The 23,360-nt window shown below is 42.9% G+C and overlaps 1 protein-coding gene across 6 annotated transcripts in view; it reads left to right on the top strand.

The window, feature by feature from the left end:
- The window catches only part of IRF2 (interferon regulatory factor 2), a 248,366-nt gene that overhangs the window by 190,725 nt on the left and 34,281 nt on the right, over nt 1-23,360 (top strand). For 5 of the 6 annotated variants that reach the window (XM_069199440.1, XM_069199401.1, XM_069199451.1 and 2 more), the window contains one exon: nt 5,608-5,760. The exons of the other annotated variant lie outside the window; for it this stretch is intronic. In XM_069199440.1, coding sequence (XP_069055541.1) covers nt 5,608-5,760 — 153 coding nt within the window. The remainder of the gene's footprint in view (nt 1-5,607; nt 5,761-23,360) is intronic. 6 annotated transcript variants of the gene reach the window in all.

The raw sequence follows: 23,360 nt of genomic DNA, 5'->3' as shown, positions 1-23,360 counted from the left end.
AAAGTTCCAAAGTCCCAAAACTCCTCAAAATAAGCAGTGACTTACAAGTCACGCATCCCCAACACATAACACCTGTGGGGGGGAGACTAAGCAATTTTTACAAACATTGGGAGGAAATAACAACAGATACTTGGGTACTAGCAATTATCCAGCATGGTTATTGCATAGATGTTCTCAAATTCCCTCCTAAGGTCCCACCGAAAACACACAATATGTCAAAACAACATATAGATCTTCTAGGACTAGAAGTTCAGGCGTTGCTACAGAAAGAGGCAATAGAATTAGTACCAAACCAACAGAAAGGAACAGGAGTTTACTCTCTGTACTTTCTCATACCCAAAAAAGACAAAAGTCTGAGACCTATATTAGATCTCAGAACATTAAATACCTACATCAAATCAGATCACTTTCACATGGTGACATTACAGGACATAATCCCACTGCTCAAACAACAAGACTACATGACAACACTAGACCTAAAGGATGCATATTTCCATATACCGATACATCCTTCACACAGAAAGTACTTAAGGTTTGTATTCCAAGGGGTACACTACCAATTCAAGGTGTTGCCATTCGGAATAACAACTGCGCCAAGAGTTTTTACGAAATGCCTAGCAGTCGTAGCTGCACATATCAGAAGGCAGCAAATACATGTGTTCCCGTACCTAGACGATTGGTTAATCAAAACAAACACGCTAGAACGGTGTTCACAACACACAAAGTATGTCATAGAAACCCTCCACAAACTAGGTTTCTCAATCAACTACACAAAGTCACACCTTCTGCCGTGTCAAACACAGCAATACTTAGGGGCAACCATCAACACAGCAAAAGGGATTGCCACGCCAAGCCCACAAAGGGTTCAGGCATTTCACCGTTTAATACAGACCATGTATCCAAAACAAAAAATACAAGCCAAGATGGTGATGAAACTCCTAGGCATGATGTCCTCATGTATAGCCATTGTCCCAAACGCAAGGTTACACATGCGGCCCTTACAGCAGTGCCTAGCATCACAATGGTCACAGGCACACGGTCAACTTCTAGACCTGGTGTTGGTAGACCGCCAAACATACACCTCGCTTCAATGGTGGAACAGTATAAATTTAAACCAAGGGCGGCCTTTCCAAGACCCAGTGCCACAATATGTAATAACCACAGATGCCTCCATGATAGGGTGGGGAGCACACCTCAATCAACACAGCATCCAAGGACAATGGAACACTCAGCAAAAACAGTTTCACATAAATCACTTAGAACTATTGGCAGTATTTCTAGCGCTAAAAGCTTTTCAACCCATAATAAGCCACAAACACATTCTTGTCAAAACAGACAACATGACAACGATGTATTACCTAAACAAACAGGGAGGGACACACTCAACGCAGTTGTGTCTCCTGACACAGAAAATATGGCATTGGGCGATTCACAACCACATTCGCCTAATAGCACAATTTATTCCAGGAATTCAGAATCAGTTAACAGACAATCTCTCTCGGGATCACCAACAGATCCACGAATGGGAGATTCACCCCCAAGTACTGAACAGTTACTTCCAGAGTTGGGGAACACCACAAATAGATCTATTTGCAACAAAGGAAAACGCAAAATGCCAAAACTTTGCATCCAGGTACCCACAAGATCAGTCTCAGGGGAATATGTTATGGATGAGTTGGTCAGGGATATTTGCTTACGCTTTTCCCCCTTTCCCACTCCTTCCATATCTGGTTGTTGGAAAATGGGTTATTGGTAGGGCAGGTAGGTACCTACACCTAGCAACAAGCCACTAACCTCCACATAGGTACAGTTAGGTCTCAGTAAATTAATCCCAGCTCAACCCTTGGTAGCTTGGCAACGAGCGTCAAGGCTTAACTTAGGAGACAAAGTGTAAAGCATTCAAATATCACAAAACAGTAATTAAATAAAACACAGGAAACAGTTTAAAAATCCAAAACCAATTTATAAAAATAGTTTATATTTTTATCTTTAAAATGACACAAAAACGATTAAAATCGGTTCAGGGGAACCGGAGATATGAATTTTTAAAGAATTATTACTTTTCTAGCGCTTAGAAACAAAAAGCGCCAATCGGGTCATCTGGTTGCACCTCGACCGGGGCCAAGTCAAACTTTCAGGCCGACCGCGATGGAGCCCTGCTCGGCTACAGGTCGCGGGAGGCCTCGGTTAAAAAGTTACCTTCTGACTTAGTCTTTATTTTGAAGTTTTTCTTCACCGGGACGAACCTGCCAGTTGAATCCGACCTCCTGGAGCCCTTGTCCGGATACGCGATGAGGGTTTCCTCGGTGGAGACTTTTACCTTCGGACTTAGTCGTTTTTTCGAGATGAAAATCCTTCGACCGGGGTAAACCTGGATCTTGATCCGACGTCCATGGAGCCCTTCTCGGATACGATGGCTGGGAGGTCCCGGTCAACTTTTTACGTTCGGACTTAGTCTCTTTTTTGGATGTTTTTCTTTACCGGGACGAACCACGAAGTCAGGCCGGGTCGCGGTTGAGGCAAGCCGGCTAGAATTTCCGCAGCGGGTCGGTCCCTCTCTGGAGCTTTTTTCCAAAAATTCTCAAATCTTTTCCAAACTTCTGGGGCTTCACCCAGATGTTCTTTTAAGGTTCTTTTGGGGTCCACAGCTCACCCCAAGGGTCCAGAAGTTCTGTGATGGTCCTTGGGGGGTGCGGACTTCAACTCCCAGAATGCACCTGGCGCAAACTCCTTTTTGGCCACTGGACAGTGGTCAGCTGGTCGCTTTCTTCAGGAGTTGGTGCAGGGGACTCTGGTTAGCAATTTTTCACCTGTAGCAAACAGGGAGTCCCTCCTTGAACCAGTTGAAGCCAGGCAAAGTCCTTCTTGTGGTGAAGCCCAAGTGTGCAGCTGGTGCAGTCCTTCTGAGTGCAGGTTCCAGGTGCAGGCCAGGGGTCCAGCAGGGCAGTCCTTCTTCTTCTTTAGTTCCTTTCTTGTTGAATTCTGGAGGGGATCTGAGGCGTGGGTGCAGGTCTGCCAGTTTTATCCTTGCTCCTGGGTGAAAAGCAGGGGGGCCCTGGTTCTCCAATCAGGGACAGGGTCGTCCCCCTGTGATGACCACTTCCTGGGAAGTGTGGCAAAAATCCATCCCTGAAGGCAACAGTCTCTAAAAATCCAACATGGATGAATCTGATTTTTGGAGGTTACATCTGGCTGAGCCCACCCACTGGTGTGGCTAAAAATCATAAACACACCCCTCTCCTGCCCTCTCCTAATCTAATCAAGGGGGCACCTAATTGTCTGGGGTTGCAGGATGTGGGGGTGTTGCTGGGTGCTGCAAATGTCCTTCTCTGCCTTTGAAGACCAGTTTGGCAGCCCTCCCCCTTCCTGCCTCACCATCTGCTGAGGGGAGATTCTCTCCCCCAAGCACATTCCTTTGTGTGAAGCCAGGCCACTTCACACCTAATCAAGGCAGCCTGGCAGAAGCTGCTGCAGGCTGGCCAATCAGAGCACAGCAGCAAAAACAATGCAGAGCTGAAATTGGCAACTTTTTAGGTAAAGTCTAAACTTTTTACCTGGACAAGTTATATTAAATCCAACAACTGGAAGTTGTGGGATTTATTACAACAATCAATTTGATACCAAATTCTTGGTATGTAACATTTAAGGAGACTTTAAAATTTAAAATAAAGTCTGCCCATTCTAGCCTATGAAGGCCATTTACTTCAATGAGGGAAAAACGAATTTGGCTGTTTTTACCTCACCAGGGCTTATAAATCTATTTTGATAAAGTCCCTGCTTATAGTTACATGGCACCCAGCCCTAGGGGCACATAGGGCACACCTTAGGGGTGACTTATATGTAAAAATAAGGTAGTTTAAGACTTTGGAAGTACCTTTAATTCCAAAGTCGAATTTGCATATAACTTTAATTTAAAAGCAGCCAGCAAGGCAGGCTTGCTTTTAAAATGACACTGGGCACCTCAGCAATGCACCTAGGTGTGCACCACCTATGCTGTGGTCCCTAAACCTACATGCCCTACCATATACTAGGGACTTATAGGTAGGTTAACTTAGCCAATTATAATTAGCCTAATTTGCATATCCATTTTACACAGAGCACAGGCCCTGGGACTGGTTAGCAGTACCCAGGGCACCATCAAAGTCAGGAAAACACCAGCAAAAAGAGGAAAATGGGGGCAAAAAGTTATGGGGCCTCTGCAATCAGCCCTGTTTTCTCACACTGGTAAACAAGTTGAGTCAAAACAAACCCAAACTCATACTAATAGCGCCAACATGGGCAAGACAACCCTGGTACACAACACTACTAGACCTCTCAGTAGTGCCTCATGTCAAATTACCAAACAGACCAGATCTGTTAACGCAACACAAACAGCAGATCAGACACCCAAATCCAGCATCACTGAATCTAGCATGTGAATCTGCAGCGACTAATGCCACGAACAGATGTACACTGGGTAAGTGACATTTTCCATATATGGCCTCGTCTAATGTAACTGCTGCCCATATAAACAGCTCCAATACCTTTCAGTCGAGTTTGCCTTATAAAACTGCCAAGAAAATGTACATTTCGCGAACTTAACATTCAAACCGGCCTCCAGGTGAAGTTCACATCATGTTCAAAACGTGCTGCATCTCATACAAAGAATAAACAAAGTATGCAACTGTTCTCCCTCACTACTTGACCGAACAACCCAATAGAAGGACGCATGATCTCTACTGCGATCTGCCAAAAACTGTAGCTTACCACTTACAAAGCGGGCAGACTGTGGTTGCCATGTTAATCATAAAAGTCAATGGAAATATGACATGATCCTAGTACTGTTGCATGTTCATTGACTTTGAAGCAATGGCTAAAGTTCAACATTTTAATTGCACTCTGTCTATATATACACATGCGCCCCACCAACAAAACCAACATACTCTTCCCCTTCCCGACCACCTTTGCCAGGTATGGATATTTTTTAAGTAAGAACAGGAGGCCATGCTTTTAGGGGGCAGCCAATGAAATTGTGACTAAATGTGTTACAGCTCCATGAGGTCTGTGGGGAACTAAAATATTTACTAATAAATAATGAATCACGACATTGGCGGTGATTAACTGCAAACTTTAGACATTTATACAGCCAGAATATCGGACAATATCCTTCAAAAGTTAAGTTTACCCCATTTCTCCAGTTCAGTGAGAATCTTGATGAGACATCTATTCACATGTTTCAGCTAATCAACCTACAAGGGTGAGCATGACCCTTCTCCTCTCAGCCATTAAGGACTCCCTCCTCTTGGTTGTGCATGTGATCTTGGATCATCTCCCCATCCACTTTTTGCACACCGATGCTTTTATGTCTTGCATGCCACAATGTCATAAACCCACACAGTGGTAGTTTGGGACTTCTTTCCTCACACTGGCTTATGAGCATTCCATGTTTACTGTTTGGTGCTGTTGCAATAGGAACCTAAACCTGATGGAAATTAACTTTGGGAAGCGAAGCAATTAAGAGTAACTTATTCACTTTTGAAAAAGTGTTTCCGTTACAGGCCTGACTACAACAGTGCGCATGCGGGAGTTGATGCGGAGGTATTGAATTGTTGTGTTTTTCTGATCAAGTTGTAGGCAGTGAACACATGGAGGAACAAATGATTGTGACGAACCCTCCAGATGTTTGCCAAGTTGTAGAGGTGACAACGGAGAGTGATGAACAGAATGTTGGCAAAATTCAGCACTACCCGCTGCAGATTTCCCCAACTTATTCATATGCAGGTCAGCCGTCTACTGTTCTTGGTGACTGTGTTTTAACATTGTAAATAGAACTGTTGAGATAATCTGACTGAACTGACAGCCTTTGCTAGGAAGTAGCCTCTCTGCGGTATTTTTCATTATGCTGTGATTAAACTGCATAGAACCGATGGGGCAGTACCAGTTGTATGCGATTGTCATATAATGGTTCCATGTAGAGGTGACATGAGTATGTGTAGCAATGAGTGATGCTTGGTTGCTAGTTTTATGTCACCATCCTTTCCGGTTTCCAGTGCGTGCATATCCTGGGCTTGCTTTCTAATACAGTATGGTGCTATCTAATACAGTATGGTGCTATCTAATACAGCATGGTGCTTTCTAATACAGCATGGTGCTATCTAATACAGCATGGTGCTATCTAATACAGCATGGTGCTATCTAATACAGCATGGTGCTATCTAATACAGCATGGTGCTTTCTAATACAGTATGGTGCTATCTAATACAGTATGGTGCTATCTAATACAGTATGGTGCTTTCTAATACAGTATGGTGCTATCTAATACAGTATGGTGCTTTCTAATACAGTATGGTGCTATCTAATACAGTATGGTGCTTTCTAATACAGTATGGTGCTATCTAATACAGTATGGTGCTATCTAATACAGTATGGTGCTATCTAATACAGTATGGTGCTTTCTAATACAGTATGGTGCTTTCTAATACAGTATGGTGCTATCTAATACAGTATGGTACTTTCCTGGTTTTCTGCTGCTTGCCTCCGCAGCTGTCACATAGTTTGGTTCATGATTTGTATCTGCTGCATTCCTACCCCTCAATTCTGAACTATAGGCATGGGATTTCACGTATCCAGTCGTTCATTTGGCTATCCATATAGCCCCAAATAAAAGTGGCTTATCAAGGAAGCTTTGGTCTTATGTAAAATTAGGCAGGTAGTCCTGTTGTGTAAGTACTAAAATATATTTAATTTTACTCTGTCCACAGCAAGATCTATATGAGAGATAGACTTTGTTTTTGGTTAATCATCTATGCCCCTTCGGAGGCGTCTCACATCTTTATTTTCTTGTCTGAATGCTTTAATTTTTGTGTACAAGATATGCAGTCAACATGAAATAAAAAAATAGTCGATATTCTATGCGATCACCAGAAGGCAGAAGTCTCTACTATTCTATCATTCTCAACCACTGTACCTTTACATAAAGATCAAATCAGTGCTCATGGATGGTTCTGTTTGAGGCCTTGCAGGTCTTAGTCAATAGTACTAGCCTCGGTAAAACAGCTGAGAACGGCACCAAGATAGAGAGAAGTAACAATACCTCAGAGGCGATGGTTCACCCAAGTTGTGTTCCTTTCAAACTCCAATATCAGGCAATGGAGCTGAAGATTGTCACAGCTAAGGAGAGCAAGTCAAAACGACATCTGTATGTGTTCAGTGGAGTGGAATAAATGATCTTCCTAATATGCGGTTCCATAAGAAACAAATATAACACTTAAAAAACCTTTAAATACTTAAATTCTAACTAAAGCAGTTTGACGTTTAACGCTTCTGAATGTGACTAGCATTAAATAGGGGGGTCACCGCTACCTCAAGGGAAAGGACAGCTCAAATTCTGCATTCGTACAGTGAGTAAAGCAAACAATCATAGATTCCAGCACGTTTGAATCATTACAAACAAAATGTTTTATTTGTTGTTACGTTTTTATGCTGTGCCGCCATGCCAGATAAGTATTGGGAGCATTACTGGACCAACAGTAGAGACTGAGATATTTTTACAGTTGAACCAAATTGTAATCATAACAAAAAGAAGTGTGAGGAAAGAACTTGGTTAAAAAAAATATATATATATATATATTTTCACTAATCGTCAAAGGGCGTGTTCCCAAAAAAAAAAATAGAAAAATTTAAATTCAATAAAGACCAGGGTCAAGCAGTATAAATCTGTATATCTCCCTAACATGAGCACAGTTAAACTATATGTTCGATGGCATCTGTCGCTGTAGATACGCATGTTTTGCAATAGCTCGCCATCTGGTGTTGGGCCGGAGTGTTACAAGTTGTTTTTCTTCGAAGAAGTCTTTCGAGTCACGGGACCGAGTGACTCCTCCTTTTGTCTCCATTGCGCATGGGCGTCGACTCCACAATCACACCACAAGGCACACTTGAACTGGTAGTCGACACACTCTCTGTTTCCCAAACATTGTGGTGTCACCAAGTTTAGTTCAGTAAGTAATCTTTTAGAGCACATCTTTAAAAGCTTTCTTCAAGCTGAAACGTAATAGTTTGCCAATAGTTTTGTGACATGTTGATCAACCTAATTATTTAAGGTTGTAACATCAATTATTTCAAGAAAAATGACTACTTGCAACTTGGTTAATTAGAAAAGGAGTATCTTAAGAGTGAGGATATGAAATAAAAACTTCACTTTTGGGAAACTGGCTCTGGTATTCAGGATTCTGCATGTTATTCGCCGTTTTGAGGGAAACAAGTTGTAATCCCTGTGATCTCCTGTGGCGGTATGGCCCAATTTTAAACTCTAACCCTGGTACATTCCAGTGGAGATAACAGGGAACTCTAAATGGAGCCCTAAATGTTTGTGCCAAACCTGCTTTCTCCCCCCAGCCAAATCTGTATTCGGCATGTTGATTAATGTCCGATCAGCAGTGAAGATTTGCTTGAACATTCACAACATTATTTTAGAACATGCTTTGGATAATTCTTGCTTGACCGAAGCATTGCTTAGTGAGGATTGTGTAGCTGTTGTTCTAGTTCTACCAAGATGTAGTGCCACAGGGGTATGCCATTGTGGCAACTTTTCTTGATGGTAAATAGGGCAAAGGTTTTTTATTACTTATAAGCAATCTTTAAAGCCCTTGATGCTCCTTGATGACATGGAGCCCAGTCTGGAAATTCTGTCTGTGTGAATCACAAATAAGGCATTTCAAGAATGATATATTGTTCTGTTATCACCTCCTCAATCGATGAATGCAGTGATATAGATGCCACCCATCTAACTAACCTTTTCTCAGATAAAGTGTAATCAGTTCTTATGTGTGCAGTTGGACATCCACTCTAATGAGCCGGCAATCCTTAGAGATCTCCTGTTTAGTGTTTCCACTACTGACTGTAGTGCTGATCATTGTGGTGGCCACACTCTAGCTCCTGTATGTGCCAATGCAGATCGATGCAAAAGTCATTCACCGTTGGTCATACCATGGTCTGACCGCTATGCAATCCCTTTTAACTGGTGTGTTGATCCTCTGCCTTTGAGGCGAAGGGCGAGTCATTGGTTAAAATTGTGTGTAAGTGGAAAAGTGTGGTGAAGTCTGATAAGGTGGCAAAGATACACTCCTGTCACCTGTGGAAATCCATGAAATAATTTCAATTTGTGAGTCAGTCTTTGCTCAGATCCGATGTGCACCCTGTCTTAGATCCTATGAGCTTATTGCAGTCATATAATGAAAACTAACTAAGATTTTAAATAATCTTTCATGTTGAAACTAATAGTTGTAATAAAGCCAGACCTTGTAATCCTGATTTAATCATGTGCTCTAAAAGCTGCATCTGCATCTCACGCAGTAGGACAAGCTAGGTGGACGAGTGGGGATTTATATGTGCCACTTTTATGTTATTGCTTATTGTTTCTATTTTGCATCATGTGTTTGGTATCCTTTTGGTTGTCAAGGTCTGATTAAGCTGGAAACATTCAATAAAATGTTTAATAATAAAAAAAAAACCTCAAGCATCTGGAGCGAGCATGGTGTTGCAATTACTTCTTTGCAATAAACCACGAACGTCAAGTCGGCAATAATTACAAAAAGCTGGTTACATTTGAATCTTTTCCTGATGTTTGTAATGCCTTTTTTCCACTCTACGAGAGAAGCACCCTTTTCTGCAGAAGCCAGTACCATGGCAAAATGTAATCAGTTTGCTGATCATTTCAGTTAGACCATAAAAAATACGAGAGCAGCATTAGACTCTGGTTTTCCAGTGCCAATATTATTAAAATGTGTGATCTGGGTATAGTTGATACACGGATAATTTTCAAGAGCTATGGAGACTTCAGTCAAAGAGCCAATTCCTTGTTTGCTTGTTAAAGAGTACAAGCTTGTATGCATTTGAATAAACTGACGTTTAGTGAAAACAAAACTGAAATCCTGCCTCCTTTTAGATGCTCACCACTCCAGGAGTTGCCTTTTTGGCCCCCATGCTTACAAGAGAAACCTACTTCTGCTGTGCCAAGAACCTGTGCATTAAAATTGATCCACTCCTTCACTGCAAAAGCTTGTCAATTGGTAGGCAGTTCATGCCTGTTCCAGCTCAGCACTCTTGAAAGCATTGTGTCTCTGTGCTACCTTTGCATCTCTGCTTTAGCTTCCTGTCAAACAGAGGTTTGTATTTAAGGCCCTTTGTTTGGTCAAAACTTAATAGAATCTCTACTCTAGGAAATATATCTATTCTGCGTGTCTCGTTGCACTCTGTGGTCATCTCTTGAGGGCCAGGCATTCTGGGAAGCAGCTTCTAAACACTGTAATAGCTTGCCTATGTTCCTTCGAACTCAAATGTCTCTACTCAAATTTAGGTGAATGCTGAAAATTGCCTGTTTCCAAAGTCGTCTTAGCAATGTTTGGTGGACAGTCTTTCAGGCCTCAAATTGTCCTGATCTGACTTACATGGTGGTAGTTGTCATAACGTCATATCTTTGGGTGTACACTTACGTTCGAAGACATGTTTATTTCCGCAGCAATGAAAGCAAAAGTTCTTCGTATTTTTGGGTCACCTCAATAAGCTCTGCTTTTAATTTTTGTGTTTCTAATTTTTGTTATCTTCTAAGATAGGTCATCATGCAGATATATTTTCCCGCAGGGTCTGCTTTAAACATGTTGCTTATGCCACCTGCGAACATCCCAATTCCTACAGTGTTCTCAAAATATTCCTTTTCGTTTTGGCCACTGTTTGCTGTCTGAGTATAGGTTCCTGTAAATGAGATGGATGCAAACACCATCTGTTGCTTTTTCTTCACTGCGGTCCTAAGTGCAATAATTTAGGTAGTATCAACAGAGACTGTAATGTGTCCTATGGAAGATGCCTGGACTAGTGGGGTGGGGAGAGTTACTTATCAAGATGTTATCTGTCCTAGAGTGTGTCCTCTGCTAGGTTCATACCACCCATCTCTTAGCCTCATTGACTTGCTTTTTTTTTTAGCTGTTAGGAGAATGTGTTGGTTACTCCCCTTCCCAAGCTGGCTCTCTCTAGTTTTTCATCCCAGACGCTATTGAATTCCCCACCAAGAATAATCTCTCCCTTAGTAAAATCGACAGCTGACTGAAAAAATTAAACTAAGAAGCCTTCTTTCCCATTATTCATAGAGTAAACTGTGGCCAAAGTGATATGCGAGCTATGTAGAGTACCTCACACCATCACAAATCTCCCTTCCCTGTTGTTTTTACTACATATTATTTGGAAGTGGATGTCTCTGTGGATAAAATGGCCACCCTAGTGTGTCTTGTAGCTACCAAAGAGTACAGTGCCGCAGAGACCGATTTCGTCATTGTGAGTTAGGTGAGTCTTCTATAAATATATGATGTCCGGTTAGCTCTTTATGTGGATGACCTAACACTTTTTATATTCAAAGAGAGTACTTGGATCTTTTTAAGTGCCCTGCTAAAATACTTTGGGAACCTTTCAACTGACATTCTGTGCGGGACGTCCCTCCTTCGTGAGGTAACTTGGAGACCACCATTGAATTGCTCTCTGTAAGTTAGTTTAATAAAATAGACCAACTCTCTCAGGACACCCCCAATCAAACACACATACATCACAACAGTATAACTAGTAAACATAATGGCAAAAAATGACAGCCCCCTCTGAGTCTCCATTTGATTGGGGTGAACTAGGATGTCCTAATTGCCAATTAGTTGTGTCCCTGTGGCCAAACTTTCCTCACGGGCAGTGGTCAGGAAACTCCTCATAACATGACCCGTCTGCCTTGAGCATGCTCTCTTATGCATCAAATGTCACCTCATGTAAACATTAGCCACATATATCCATGCCCCTTCAGAGCAACACTCTACTGATGGGGTATGATACAGGTGAAGTTTGAAAGTTAAAGGTTCCCCAGGGCTCTTATTCTTCTGAAGACTAAAGAAGCTAAGGCTCGGCATCTTGGAGACCGCGAAGAACTGAGCAGAATGTGGGTTAATAGGAAACCTCCTCTATATTGTCTATCCTGGGAGGCCAAGTGTGCTTGAGGGACTCTCCCTGCTCCTCCTTCTCTCAAGAACCTAAAAAACCCCTCTGGCAAGGTATTTTTCGCTATATTTATATTTGTTAATCTGTCCATGGTATGCTGTTGTGTATGCTATCTGTACCTAGTCATATTATACCGTGTGTCAAAGATTTGAGGTTTTCTCTCATACATTGTCTGACAACGGTCCGCATTGACGCAGGCTACAATCCTTGTCAAACATGAAATACAATCAGGTCCTCTGTACCTCTGATCTAATTTTTAGGTCAAAGCCTACTAGACATCACAGCTCTCCGTTTGCTAAAGACTTCTTGGGGGCATTCTGGAAACTTACTAAGAAATGTATTACGTCCATTGCTTACCATTGGCTTTATGGTTTGTAACTCACAGTTGCTTGCTTTCTATTTGCTGGCTTTATATGTTTTAGGCTGTCAACCACGTCTTTATCACTCTTGCGGAGCATAGCCTTTTTATCACCTCTCTGACTCGCTCCTTGTATTCTTCCACAATTGTTCACTTTTTGTAAATAGGCCCTTAAATTTGTTTTTACCTTGTCTCATTTGTTGTGCATTCACAGACAGAGTTCACATGTCAGGCTCTGTCTTCAGAGTGAGCTTGGTGTTTACTTTACTTTCTCTGACTTCAGAGTGAGAGGATTTATGTGACAATCCGGGTGTGAAAGGAAATTTTGTGTTCGGTGGCATGTGTAGCTGCAGATACACATGCTGTGCATAGTCCGCCGTCTGGTGTTGGGTCGGAGTGTTACAAGTTGATTTTCTTCGAAGAAGTCTTTTCGAGTCAAGAGACCGAGGGACTCCTCCTCCTTTGTTTCCATTGCGCATGGGCGTCGACTCCATCTTAGATTGTTTTTTTTCCGCCATCGGGTTCGGACGTGTTCCTTTTCGCTCCGGGTTTCGGGACGGAAAGATAGTCAAAACTTCGGAAAACTACGTCGGTATTGTTTCGTTCGGTATCGGGTTAGATAGAATCGACACCGAATCGTGAAGAGCTCCGGTAGCCCTTCGGGGTAACTTCGACCCCCCGTCGGGGCCTGGTCGGCCCGACCGCGTTTAACATCGACACCGATGGAACGGACCCCGTTCCGATTCTGTCCTAAATGCCACAGCAAATATCCATATACAGACCAACGTTTGGTCTGTAACTTGTGCCTGTCGCCCGAGCACAAGGAAGAAACGTGTGAGGCCTGTCGTGCGTTTCGGTCCCGAAAGACACTCCGTGACCGAAGAGCCAGAAGGTTGCAAATGTCGTCCACACCGACAGGACAACGAGGGTTCGAGGAACAAGGAGAAGAAGAGGAAGCCTTCTCCATCCATGAATCAGACTCGGAGGAGTTCGACGTCGAAGAAACCGTGAGTAAGACGTCGAAACAAGCACCACACGGGAAAACAGACCAGGCCCAGGGGACGCCACTGCCAACAGGCCATGGCTCAACCCATAAAATAGGTGACCGTCCACCGGCACCGAAAAAGGGCAAACTGGTGCCGAAATCGTCCGACTCGGGTCGAGACACAGGCACGCAGCAATCTCGGGACCGAGAAAGTGCTGCCGAAAAGGGTCGACGCCGAGACAGCGGAACCGAAGCTGCTCGACGCAGAGACAGCGGCACCGAGGACGATCGACGCCGAGAAAGCTCGACTACAAAAAAGAGAAAATTCTCCTCGGAGCCGAAAACAAGCAAAGACACAGTTTCGGTGCCAAAACGCCCAGCAACCGAAAGGACTGCCAGCTCATATTCAGAGGAATATCACTGACCTCTCAAATGCGCAAACACAGATTTGAAGAAGAGTTACAATCCACTGACGTAGACCACACCCAGAAGCGGATCTTCATACAGAGTGGGACAGGGAAGATCAGCACTCTTCCCCCAATCAGATGGAAAAGGAGACTCGAGTTCCAAACACAAGAACAAACACCACAAGCAAAAGTGGTGAAGAAAGTAACTCCACCACCCTCTCCTCCACCTGTAACTCATACATCACCGGCACAAACTCCGTCACATTCACCAGCTCATACCACCATGAGCCAAGATGACCAGGACGCTTGGGACCTATATGACGCCCCAGTATCAGGCAATAGTCCTGAGTCGTACCCTACCAAGCCCTCACCACCTGAGGACAGCACAGCGTATGCACAGGTGGTAGCTAGGGCAGCAGAGTTCCATAACGTGTCGTTACACTCAGAACCTGTCGAGGATGACTTCCTTTTCAACACCCTCTCCTCCACCCATAGCACCTATCAAAGCCTGCCTATGCTCCCGGGAATGCTAAGGCACGCAAAACAGATCTTTAAAGAACCTGTCAAAAGCAGAGCGATAACTCCACGGGTGGAGAAAAAATATAAAGCACCGCCCACGGACCCTGCTTTTATCACATCACAACTGCCACCAGATTCAGTTGTAGTAGGGGCAGCTCGCAAGAGAGCCAACTCGCACACATCAGGCGACGCCCCACCTCCGGACAAAGAGAGCCGCAAGTTTGACGCAGCTGGAAAGAGGGTTGCTTTACAAGCTGCAAACCAGTGGCGCATTGCGAACTCTCAGGCGTTCCTAGCGCGATATGACAGAGCCCATTGGGATGAGATGCAGCATCTCATCGAGCATCTACCCAAAGAATTACAGAAACGGGCAAAACAAGTAGTTGAGGAGGGACAAAATATCTCTAATAACCAAATACGCTCCTCTATGGATGCAGCGGATACAGCTGCAAGAACAATAAATACCGCGGTAACCATAAGAAGGCACGCATGGTTGCGCACATCCGGGTTTAAACCCGAGATACAACAGGCAGTGCTCAATATGCCGTTCAACGAACAACAATTGTTTGAACCCGATGTGGACACAGCAATTGAGAAATTGAAAAAGGACACTGACACAGCCAAGGCCATGGGCGCACTCTATTTCCCGCAGGGCAGAGGCACTTTTGGCACATTTCGCAGAACACCCTTCAGAGGGGGGTTTCGGGGTCAAGCCACACAAGCCAGCACCTCACAATCAACACCGTCTACCTACCAGGGACAGTACCAAAGGGGAGGCTTTCGGGCCAGTACAGAGGGGGACAATTCCCTAGAAACCGAGGAAAATTTCAAGGTCCCAAAACCCCTACAACCAAACAGTGACTCACAAGTCACTCAACCCCTTCACACAACACCAGTGGGGGGAAGACTAAGCCAATTTTACAAAGCTTGGGAGGAGATAACAACAGACACTTGGGTCTTAGCAATTATCCAACATGGTTATTGCATAGAATTTCTCCAAATCCCTCCAAATGTCCCACCAAAAACACAAAACATGTCAAAACAGCATTTAGACCTTCTGGAATTAGAAGTTCAGGCATTACTGCAAAAGGACGCAATAGAACTTGTACCACGTACACAAAAGAACACAGGAGTTTACTCACTGTACTTTCTAATACCAAAAAAAGACAAAACACTGAGACCAATCTTAGATCTCAGAACACTAAACATCTACATCAAATCGGAACACTTTCACATGGTCACGCTACAAGACGTATTACCACTGCTAAAACAACAAGACTATATGACAACCTTAGATCTAAAGGACGCGTATTTCCACATACCGATACATCCCTCGCACAGGAAATACCTAAGGTTCGTATTCAAGGGAATACATTACCTATTCAAAGTGTTGCCGTTCGTTATAACAACCGCACCAAGAGTATTTACAAAATGCCTAGCAGTAGTAGCTGCACATATCAGAAGGCAGCAAATACACGTGTTCCCCTACCTAGACGATTGGCTAATCAAAACCAACTCCCTAACAAAGTGTTCACACCACACAGAGTATGTCATGCAAACCCTCTACAAACTCGGTTTCTCCATCAACTATGCAAAAGCACACATTCTGCCGTGCAAAACACAGCAATACTTAGGAGCGACAATCAACACAACAAAGGGGATAGCCACTCCAAGTCCACAAAGGGTTCAAAATTTTTACAAAGTTATACAAGCCATGTATCCGACACAAAAAATACATGCAAAGATGGTATTAAAACTCCTAGGCATGATGTCTTCATGCATAGCCATTGTCCCAAACGCAAGACTGCACATGAGGCCCTTACAACAGTGCCTAGCATCGCAATGGTCACAGGCACAGGGTCACCTTCTAGATCTGGTGTTGATAGACCGCCAAACATACATCTCGCTTCTATGGTGGAACAGTATAAATTTAAACAAAGGGCGGCCTTTCCAAGACCCAGTGCCACAATACGTGATAACAACAGATGCTTCCATGACAGGGTGGGGAGCACACCTCAATCAACACAGCATCCAAGGACAATGGTACGTACATCAAACGAAGTTGCATATAAATCACCTCGAATTGTTAGCAGTATTCCTAGCGTTGAAAGCATTTCAACCCATCATAACCCACAAATACATTCTTGTCAAAACAGACAACATGACAACAATGTATTATCTAAACAAACAGGGGGGAACACACTCGACACAGCTGTGCCTCCTGGCACAAAAGATATGGCAATGGGCGATTCACAACCACATTCGCCTAATAGCACAGTTTATTCCAGGGATCCAGAATCAACTAGCAGACAACCTCTCTCGAGATCACCAACAAGTCCACGAATGGGAGATTCACCCCCAAATTCTAAACACTTACTTCCACATTTGGGGAACACCTCAAATAGACCTATTTGCAACAAAGGAGAACGCAAAATGCCAAAACTTCGCATCCAGGTACCCACACAGGCAGTCTCAAGGCAACGCTCTATGGATGAATTGGTCAGGGATATTTGCATACGCTTTTCCCCCTCTCCCTCTCCTTCCATATCTAGTAAACAAATTGAGTCAAAACAAACTCAAACTCATACTAATAGCACCAACATGGGCAAGACAACCCTGGTACACAACACTACTAGACCTGTCAGTAGTACCCCATGTCAAGCTACCCAACAGGCCAGATCTGCTAACACAACACAAACAACAGATCAGGCATCCAAACCCAGCATCGCTGAATCTAGCAATCTGGCTCCTGAAATCCTAGAATTCGGACATTTAAACCTCACCCAAGAATGTATGGAGGTCATAAAACAGGCTAGAAGGCCGTCCACTAGACACTGCTATGCAAGTAAATGGAAAAGATTTGTTTGCTACTGCCATAGTAATCAAGTTCAACCATTACATGCATCTCCAAAGGATGTAGTAGGATACTTACTACATTTGCAGAAATCAAATCTTGCCTTCTCTTCCATAAAAATACACCTCGCAGCAATTTCTGCATACCTGCAGATTACCCATTCAACTTCACTATTTAGGATACCTGTCATTAAAGCGTTTATGGAAGGCCTAAAAAGAATTATACCACCAAGAACGCCACCTGTTCCTTCATGGAACCTCAACATCGTCTTAACAAGACTCATGGGTCCACCTTTCGAACCCATGCATTCTTGCGAAATGCAATTCTTAACGTGAAAGGTTGCATTTCTCATTGCCATTACATCTCTAAGAAGAGTAAGCGAAATTCAAGCGTTTACTATACAGGAACCTTTTATTCAAATACACAAAAATAAGGTAGTTCTAAGAACCAATCCTAAATTTTTACCAAAAGTTATTTCACCGTTCCACTTAAATCAAACAGTAGAACTACCAGTGTTCTTTCCACAGCCAGACTCAGTAGCTGAAAGGGCACTACATACATTAGACATCAGAAGAGCACTAATGTACTACATTGACAGAACAAAACTAATTAGGAAAACAAAACAACTGTTTATTGCATTTCCAAAACCTCATACAGAAAACCCGATATCAAAACAGGGTATAGCCAGATGGATAGTTAAGTGTATCCAAACCTGCTACCTTAAAGCAATGAGAGAGCTGCCCATTACACCAAAGGCACACTCAACCAGAAAGAAAGGCGCTACCATGGCCTTCCTAGGAAATATTCCAATGAACGAAATATGTAAGGCAGCCACATGGTCTACACCTCACACATTTACTAAGCACTACTGTGTAGACGTGCTATCCGCACAACAAGCCACAGTAGGTCAAGCCGTACTAAGAACTTTATTTCAAACTACTTCCACTCCTACAGGCTGAGCCACCGCTTTTGGGGAGATAACTGCTTACTAGTCTATGCACAGCATGTGTATCTGCAGCTACACATGCCACCAAACTGAAAATGTCACTTACCCAGTGTACATCTGTTCGTGGCATTAGTCGCTGCAGATTCACATGCGCCCACCCGCCTCCCCGGGAGCCTGTAGCCGTTTGGAAGTAATCTTCAACATTTGTACATTTGTAAATATATTACTTAAACTTTATTTTGTACATACTTATTCATTCCATTGCATGGGCACTATTACTAACATACACAACTCCTACCTCACCCTCTGCGGGGAAAACAATCTAAGATGGAGTCGACACCCATGCGCAATGGAAACAAAGGAGGAGGAGTCCCTCGGTCTCGTGACTCGAAAAGACTTCTTCGAAGAAAAACAACTTGTAACACTCCGACCCAACACCAGACGGCGGACTATGCACAGCATGTGAATCTGCAGCGACTAATGCCACGAACAGATGTACACTGGGTAAGTGACATTTTCATTTTGTAACACACAACAAAATTTAAATGTCTGTAAATGAACTGTGCAAATAGTTTAGAATACATCACAATGACACAGTAAATGGGAATAACATGGATGCATGTCTTCACCCAATTCAGGCAATTTTTTGGCTGTGAGTTCCACCTGCCCTGGCATTTTTGGGTATGCTGAAAACCAATGGGACTCTGAATCGGACAGAGTGGAGTGTTCCTCTCACTTACTCTTACTCATGATTAGGCCCCTCTCTCCAGATATGTAAATCACCACAAGCAGGCTGCTTTGGGGGTGCATAGCACTCTAGGTAACTTTAGGATAAGGGTCTTTTGAGCTCCCAGGCAGCTTAGGAGAATCTTAAGCTCACAGCTGAGTACAAGCACCATCCTGCAAAGTTTCTGCAGAGATCTGTTTCCTTTATTTTGGTCTCTTTGGACCCTGCAAATATGTTAAAAGTACAAAGAACCAGAGGAGCTCAAAGGAAGACTAAGCTAGAATAAGTGACAAACCCAATATGAGCCTGCGCCAGATACTTCAACTTCAAAAGCAACACTCACGACACCATTCATCAGTGCTTTCCCACTAAGGTAAACCTGTATCAAGTTATTTCAAAATCTTTCTCAATATGTTGGCCAGACCCTTAGGTGATTATATGAAGCTCAAATAACCAATGCCAGCTCATACCATATAAATCGACTTCGACATATTAAAACTGCAGAGAATATCGTGGAAATTTAATCTGGGGAAGAACTATACAACAACCTTCAAAGTGGCATGCATAATAGCTAAGGAAAAAAAGTAGTTTTTACCACAGTAAGTTCCACCAAATATGCATATCAACCCGACCATCCTGGCTTGCGTTCAACAGTTTGTATTTGCACTGGGGAACATCTTTCTTTGGCTTGTGAGATTCCTATGCCAATTAAACATTATTTTACACACGTCTGTTTTCTTTTTTTAATTTCCTGCCATAGAGTTAGCCATGTGTCTTATCCTGCCTTGACACTGACCCCCCCCCCATATGTTGGAAATAAGTACTTTCATTGATACAAATGTAGTAAATAGTTTGTCCAAAGATGAGAATTTCATAGTACCCACTTCTTTAAGTGGGGGACATGACCTAGTGTTTTATTTGAAATTAATGAAACTTTTCTGACTCACTTGTAGTTATGTTTGAAATTAATGAAACCTTTCTGACTCGTCTGTAGACAATTCCTTCTTACACGAATCACATTTGATCTTCCAGTTATGGAAGAGATCTTTCAAAATATGCCAGTCTCCAACTTTCCTTTTTGCAAAGAAGTCCCTTGGTATAGCTGGCATTAAGTCTGAGCTTTGTGTATGGGGGTAAAGGGTGTCAGGAATTTAGTAATCCGTTTGTGTTGTGACACACCATCCCAGACACTCATTAGTGGGTGTATGATCTCAAACAACTAAGCCATTGTGGCCCTTTTTCTATGGTAGCCATAAGAGGTCCCAGATTTTAGCATCTGTTATGGCCCTTTCTATAAAAAAGCAAGTGCTTTTCAAATGTTATCCTTATTTGGGCTGCCTCTTAAGTCCCTGTATTATGGAATACATATCTTCCTCCTCTCTGCCCGTTTGAATCACTTTTTGGGGAGTCTACATTTCTTACCCTCCATATGAAAAAAAAAAAATAGAAAAAAAACCATCCCATCTGCCCTACTGCAAGTGCATTATATCTTGTGGCACTTGTAATAAGGTGGACGGAATATTTGCCAGGTTTGGGATGGAGTTACTGTCTGCCATACTCTTAAGTCCTAGTACACCACAGGGATACACTTTTAAAGCCCTCCGGACCTCAAGGAATGTGCTTTGAGACTCACCAGGTGTCAGGGGGAGGTCATCTTCAGGGTCCTTTTCTGGTCCAGTTGCCACTGGTCAGCTGGGCAGTTGTAGGAAAGACCTCTTGTAGCTTATTGCATCACAGTAGCTTCAACAGCAGATCAGCTTTATGACTTTTAAAGTCCATTTCTTTGTTTGGGGCACACGAGGGAACAGGTCCAGTCCTTGAGGGCTCCTCTCAGGTCAAAGACACCAGGTCTAATCCACTTCTGACCTTCTGCAGGTCCAGAAGGTGTTCTGAAGTGGGTGCCTGGAGGTGCCACATTTATGCCTGGCACTAACTTTTGGGTGGGAATGACTCCCTGGCATGCCCTAACAAGTGAGGTACAGGTTCCCGGGGCCAACCCTATGCCTTTTGGGTTGTTTCAAGATGGCTAAAGTCTTCAGCCACACTAAACTTGGTCACTGAGGGCTGGAGGAGGGTGTGGAGAGGGTACTGTGGTATTCCTAATGTCCTCCCAAATCTAACACTGAAATCCAGTTTGAGTCAGCCACTGTTCATACAGTAAACCCAGAGACAGATGTCTGGTAGGATCAAAGCAGAGTTATTCAGCAATTAGACAGTGGAGCCACAAAAACTGTCTTGGTATTCTGCTCTCTTCCCCTTCAAGTTTGCCTCAACGGTTATATGTAAATACACCAGACCTGTCAAGCAGGATTTGACACTCTAGTATCATAAATGGTGCCTACTCCCGCCACTCTTCTGCTGAGCTCAAAGGAGGCATCTTTGCCCATTCATGTTGAACTTTCTATCATAGTGACCCAATTATATAGCTCCAGGGAGTAATTGTGTACTTCATTCATACCTTATTAAGGCCAACTACAGGGTGGGAGAGGCTGCAAAATTAATGCAAAAGATCCTCCAGGAGCTTCAGGCAGGGAACAGGGAACTTTATAAGAATTCCCTTTCCTTAATATTTATTAAAAATCTAACATGTCCATTGAATTGGGTGTTATTAACTATTAAAAATAGTTATTTAATTAATTTTCTAGCTGGTTCCTTTCCCAAGATACAGTATTAGTTTTTAATATTGCTTCCCAATGTTTCTCTAATAACCAGCCAGCCTTCCTACAATGAAAGTAGCTATTTGGTGCTAGGCACTGTTAGACACATTTAATTCTACATGTCCTACTTTTAAATACCATGCACCTTTCCTTGTGGGCTACTAGTCCTACATATGGATGTTTAAAATTAATTTTTTTTACCAATCAGAAGTGTTTATTTTGACAGGTAGTGGTGCATGTTTTCCACTGTTATAGTCAGGCTACCATGGTAGATTTGAAGCCATATTAGCACTGCCACCATAGTGGGTAGCGCAATAGATTCTGCAGTCCACTAGTGGCATTAAACTTCCAGGCCCAGGGTACATTTTGTACCACATAATATGAAAGTATAGGAAAGTTAAATATGCCAGTTAGGATTATGCCAATTTAACCATGTTTGAAGGGGGAGTACAAACATGTTACTAATTGTTAGCAGGGGTAAAGCACACAGAGTCCTAAAGCCAACAAAAATATAGGGTCCAGCAAAAGGCAAAAAATCATTGGTGACTATGCAGAAAAGGAATTATAAAGGGTTATAAAGATGCTTGCATACTTTATTGTCCCGTTTGGCCATCAGAGAGAGGAAATGTTTCCCCAGTTCTACACAACTTGCTTGTTGAAGTCTAATACCTGTTAAAGCAGATTTATCGAGATTCAGCTTCAATCTAGAGACTGCTCCATACCCTCTCAGAGTAGTAATCCCTTCGGGAATAGAGTTTTTTGTTTTTAGGTTTATATTGTCAGTAGGATATCATCTGTAAAAAAAAAAAAAAATTAATCTTATGCGGTAAGTCCCTAAAATTCTCTCCCTAATTTTGTCTGTCTCTCTAATCTTTGAGCTGGTGGTCCTGTTGGCAAAGGCGCATGGAAAGGGGGCAACCCTCTCCCATTCCGCTGCCCAGCCTAAATCTTGGTGTTCTATCTCCATGTACAGCTATCCAAATATATTTTTGCATTATGGGGCCTCTTCCAGTTTTATCCAAAACATACGTTAGGAAAGAGCAGTCAACTTGGTCAGCCACTTTATTCGAGTTTGTTAGGCTGACCACTGGAATCTTATGTTTATTGGCCTTCTTGATCGTTTGCAACACTCATTTCACATTGTCAAATGTCTGTGCATGTATAATGAAGCCTTAATTGTCAGTCTTTACTCAAAGAAGTATTTAATTTTCCAGCGTATCTGCCAGGTCTTTTTTTTTTTTTTTTTTTTTTAAATAAGTATCGCAATATTCCTTAATTTCCCTGGCTTGTGTATTAATATGTTAGCTTTAAACATATAGGGTGCTGTCACCCCTGACTCTTTGATAAAGCTGTCAATTTTCACCAGATGTGGAGTTGGAATCGAACAAAGTTGTTTTTTGTAAAAGTGAGCAGTCAGCCTGCAGCCCTGGTGCCTTCTTTACTCATAAGTTTTTGGTGTTTTTGCTTACTTCCTGTTCTGTAACAGGGAGCTCAAGAATTCTGATTTCTGATGAATGGTTCTAACCGCGGATTCCTCACCTTGTGAATATTCCCCAGGCGCCAGACTGGATCTGGAAACTTTTCCCATGTACCGCTAGTTGGTGCTGTGCAGCCCCACTCAGGCTTTGTTCCACCCTGGAAGTGACAGAGTGGAACTTTATATAAGCGCCACCTCTGTGTGCCAATATTAGTTCCTTTCTTTCCAGGCTTTTGAACGTGTATCCGGAGCTCCGCTGCCACTTTCAACAGTCTTTCAAGGGCTCCCAAAACAAAATCCAGTGTACAAATGAAAAGATATGCCTTTTAAAATTACAGGCTTCAAATTATTCTGTGACAGCAGGTAAGATTTCAGTCACAGACCACCATGAGATGTGTCTTGGGTGGTTGAGTTAAGGTCACAA

Source organism: Pleurodeles waltl, chromosome 1_2 (genome assembly GCF_031143425.1).
Source record: "Pleurodeles waltl isolate 20211129_DDA chromosome 1_2, aPleWal1.hap1.20221129, whole genome shotgun sequence".
NCBI classification, from domain to species: domain Eukaryota; kingdom Metazoa; phylum Chordata; class Amphibia; order Caudata; family Salamandridae; genus Pleurodeles; species Pleurodeles waltl.
Note: the sequence above shows the minus strand (reverse complement) of the source record. Positions and strands in the feature narration are given on the sequence as shown.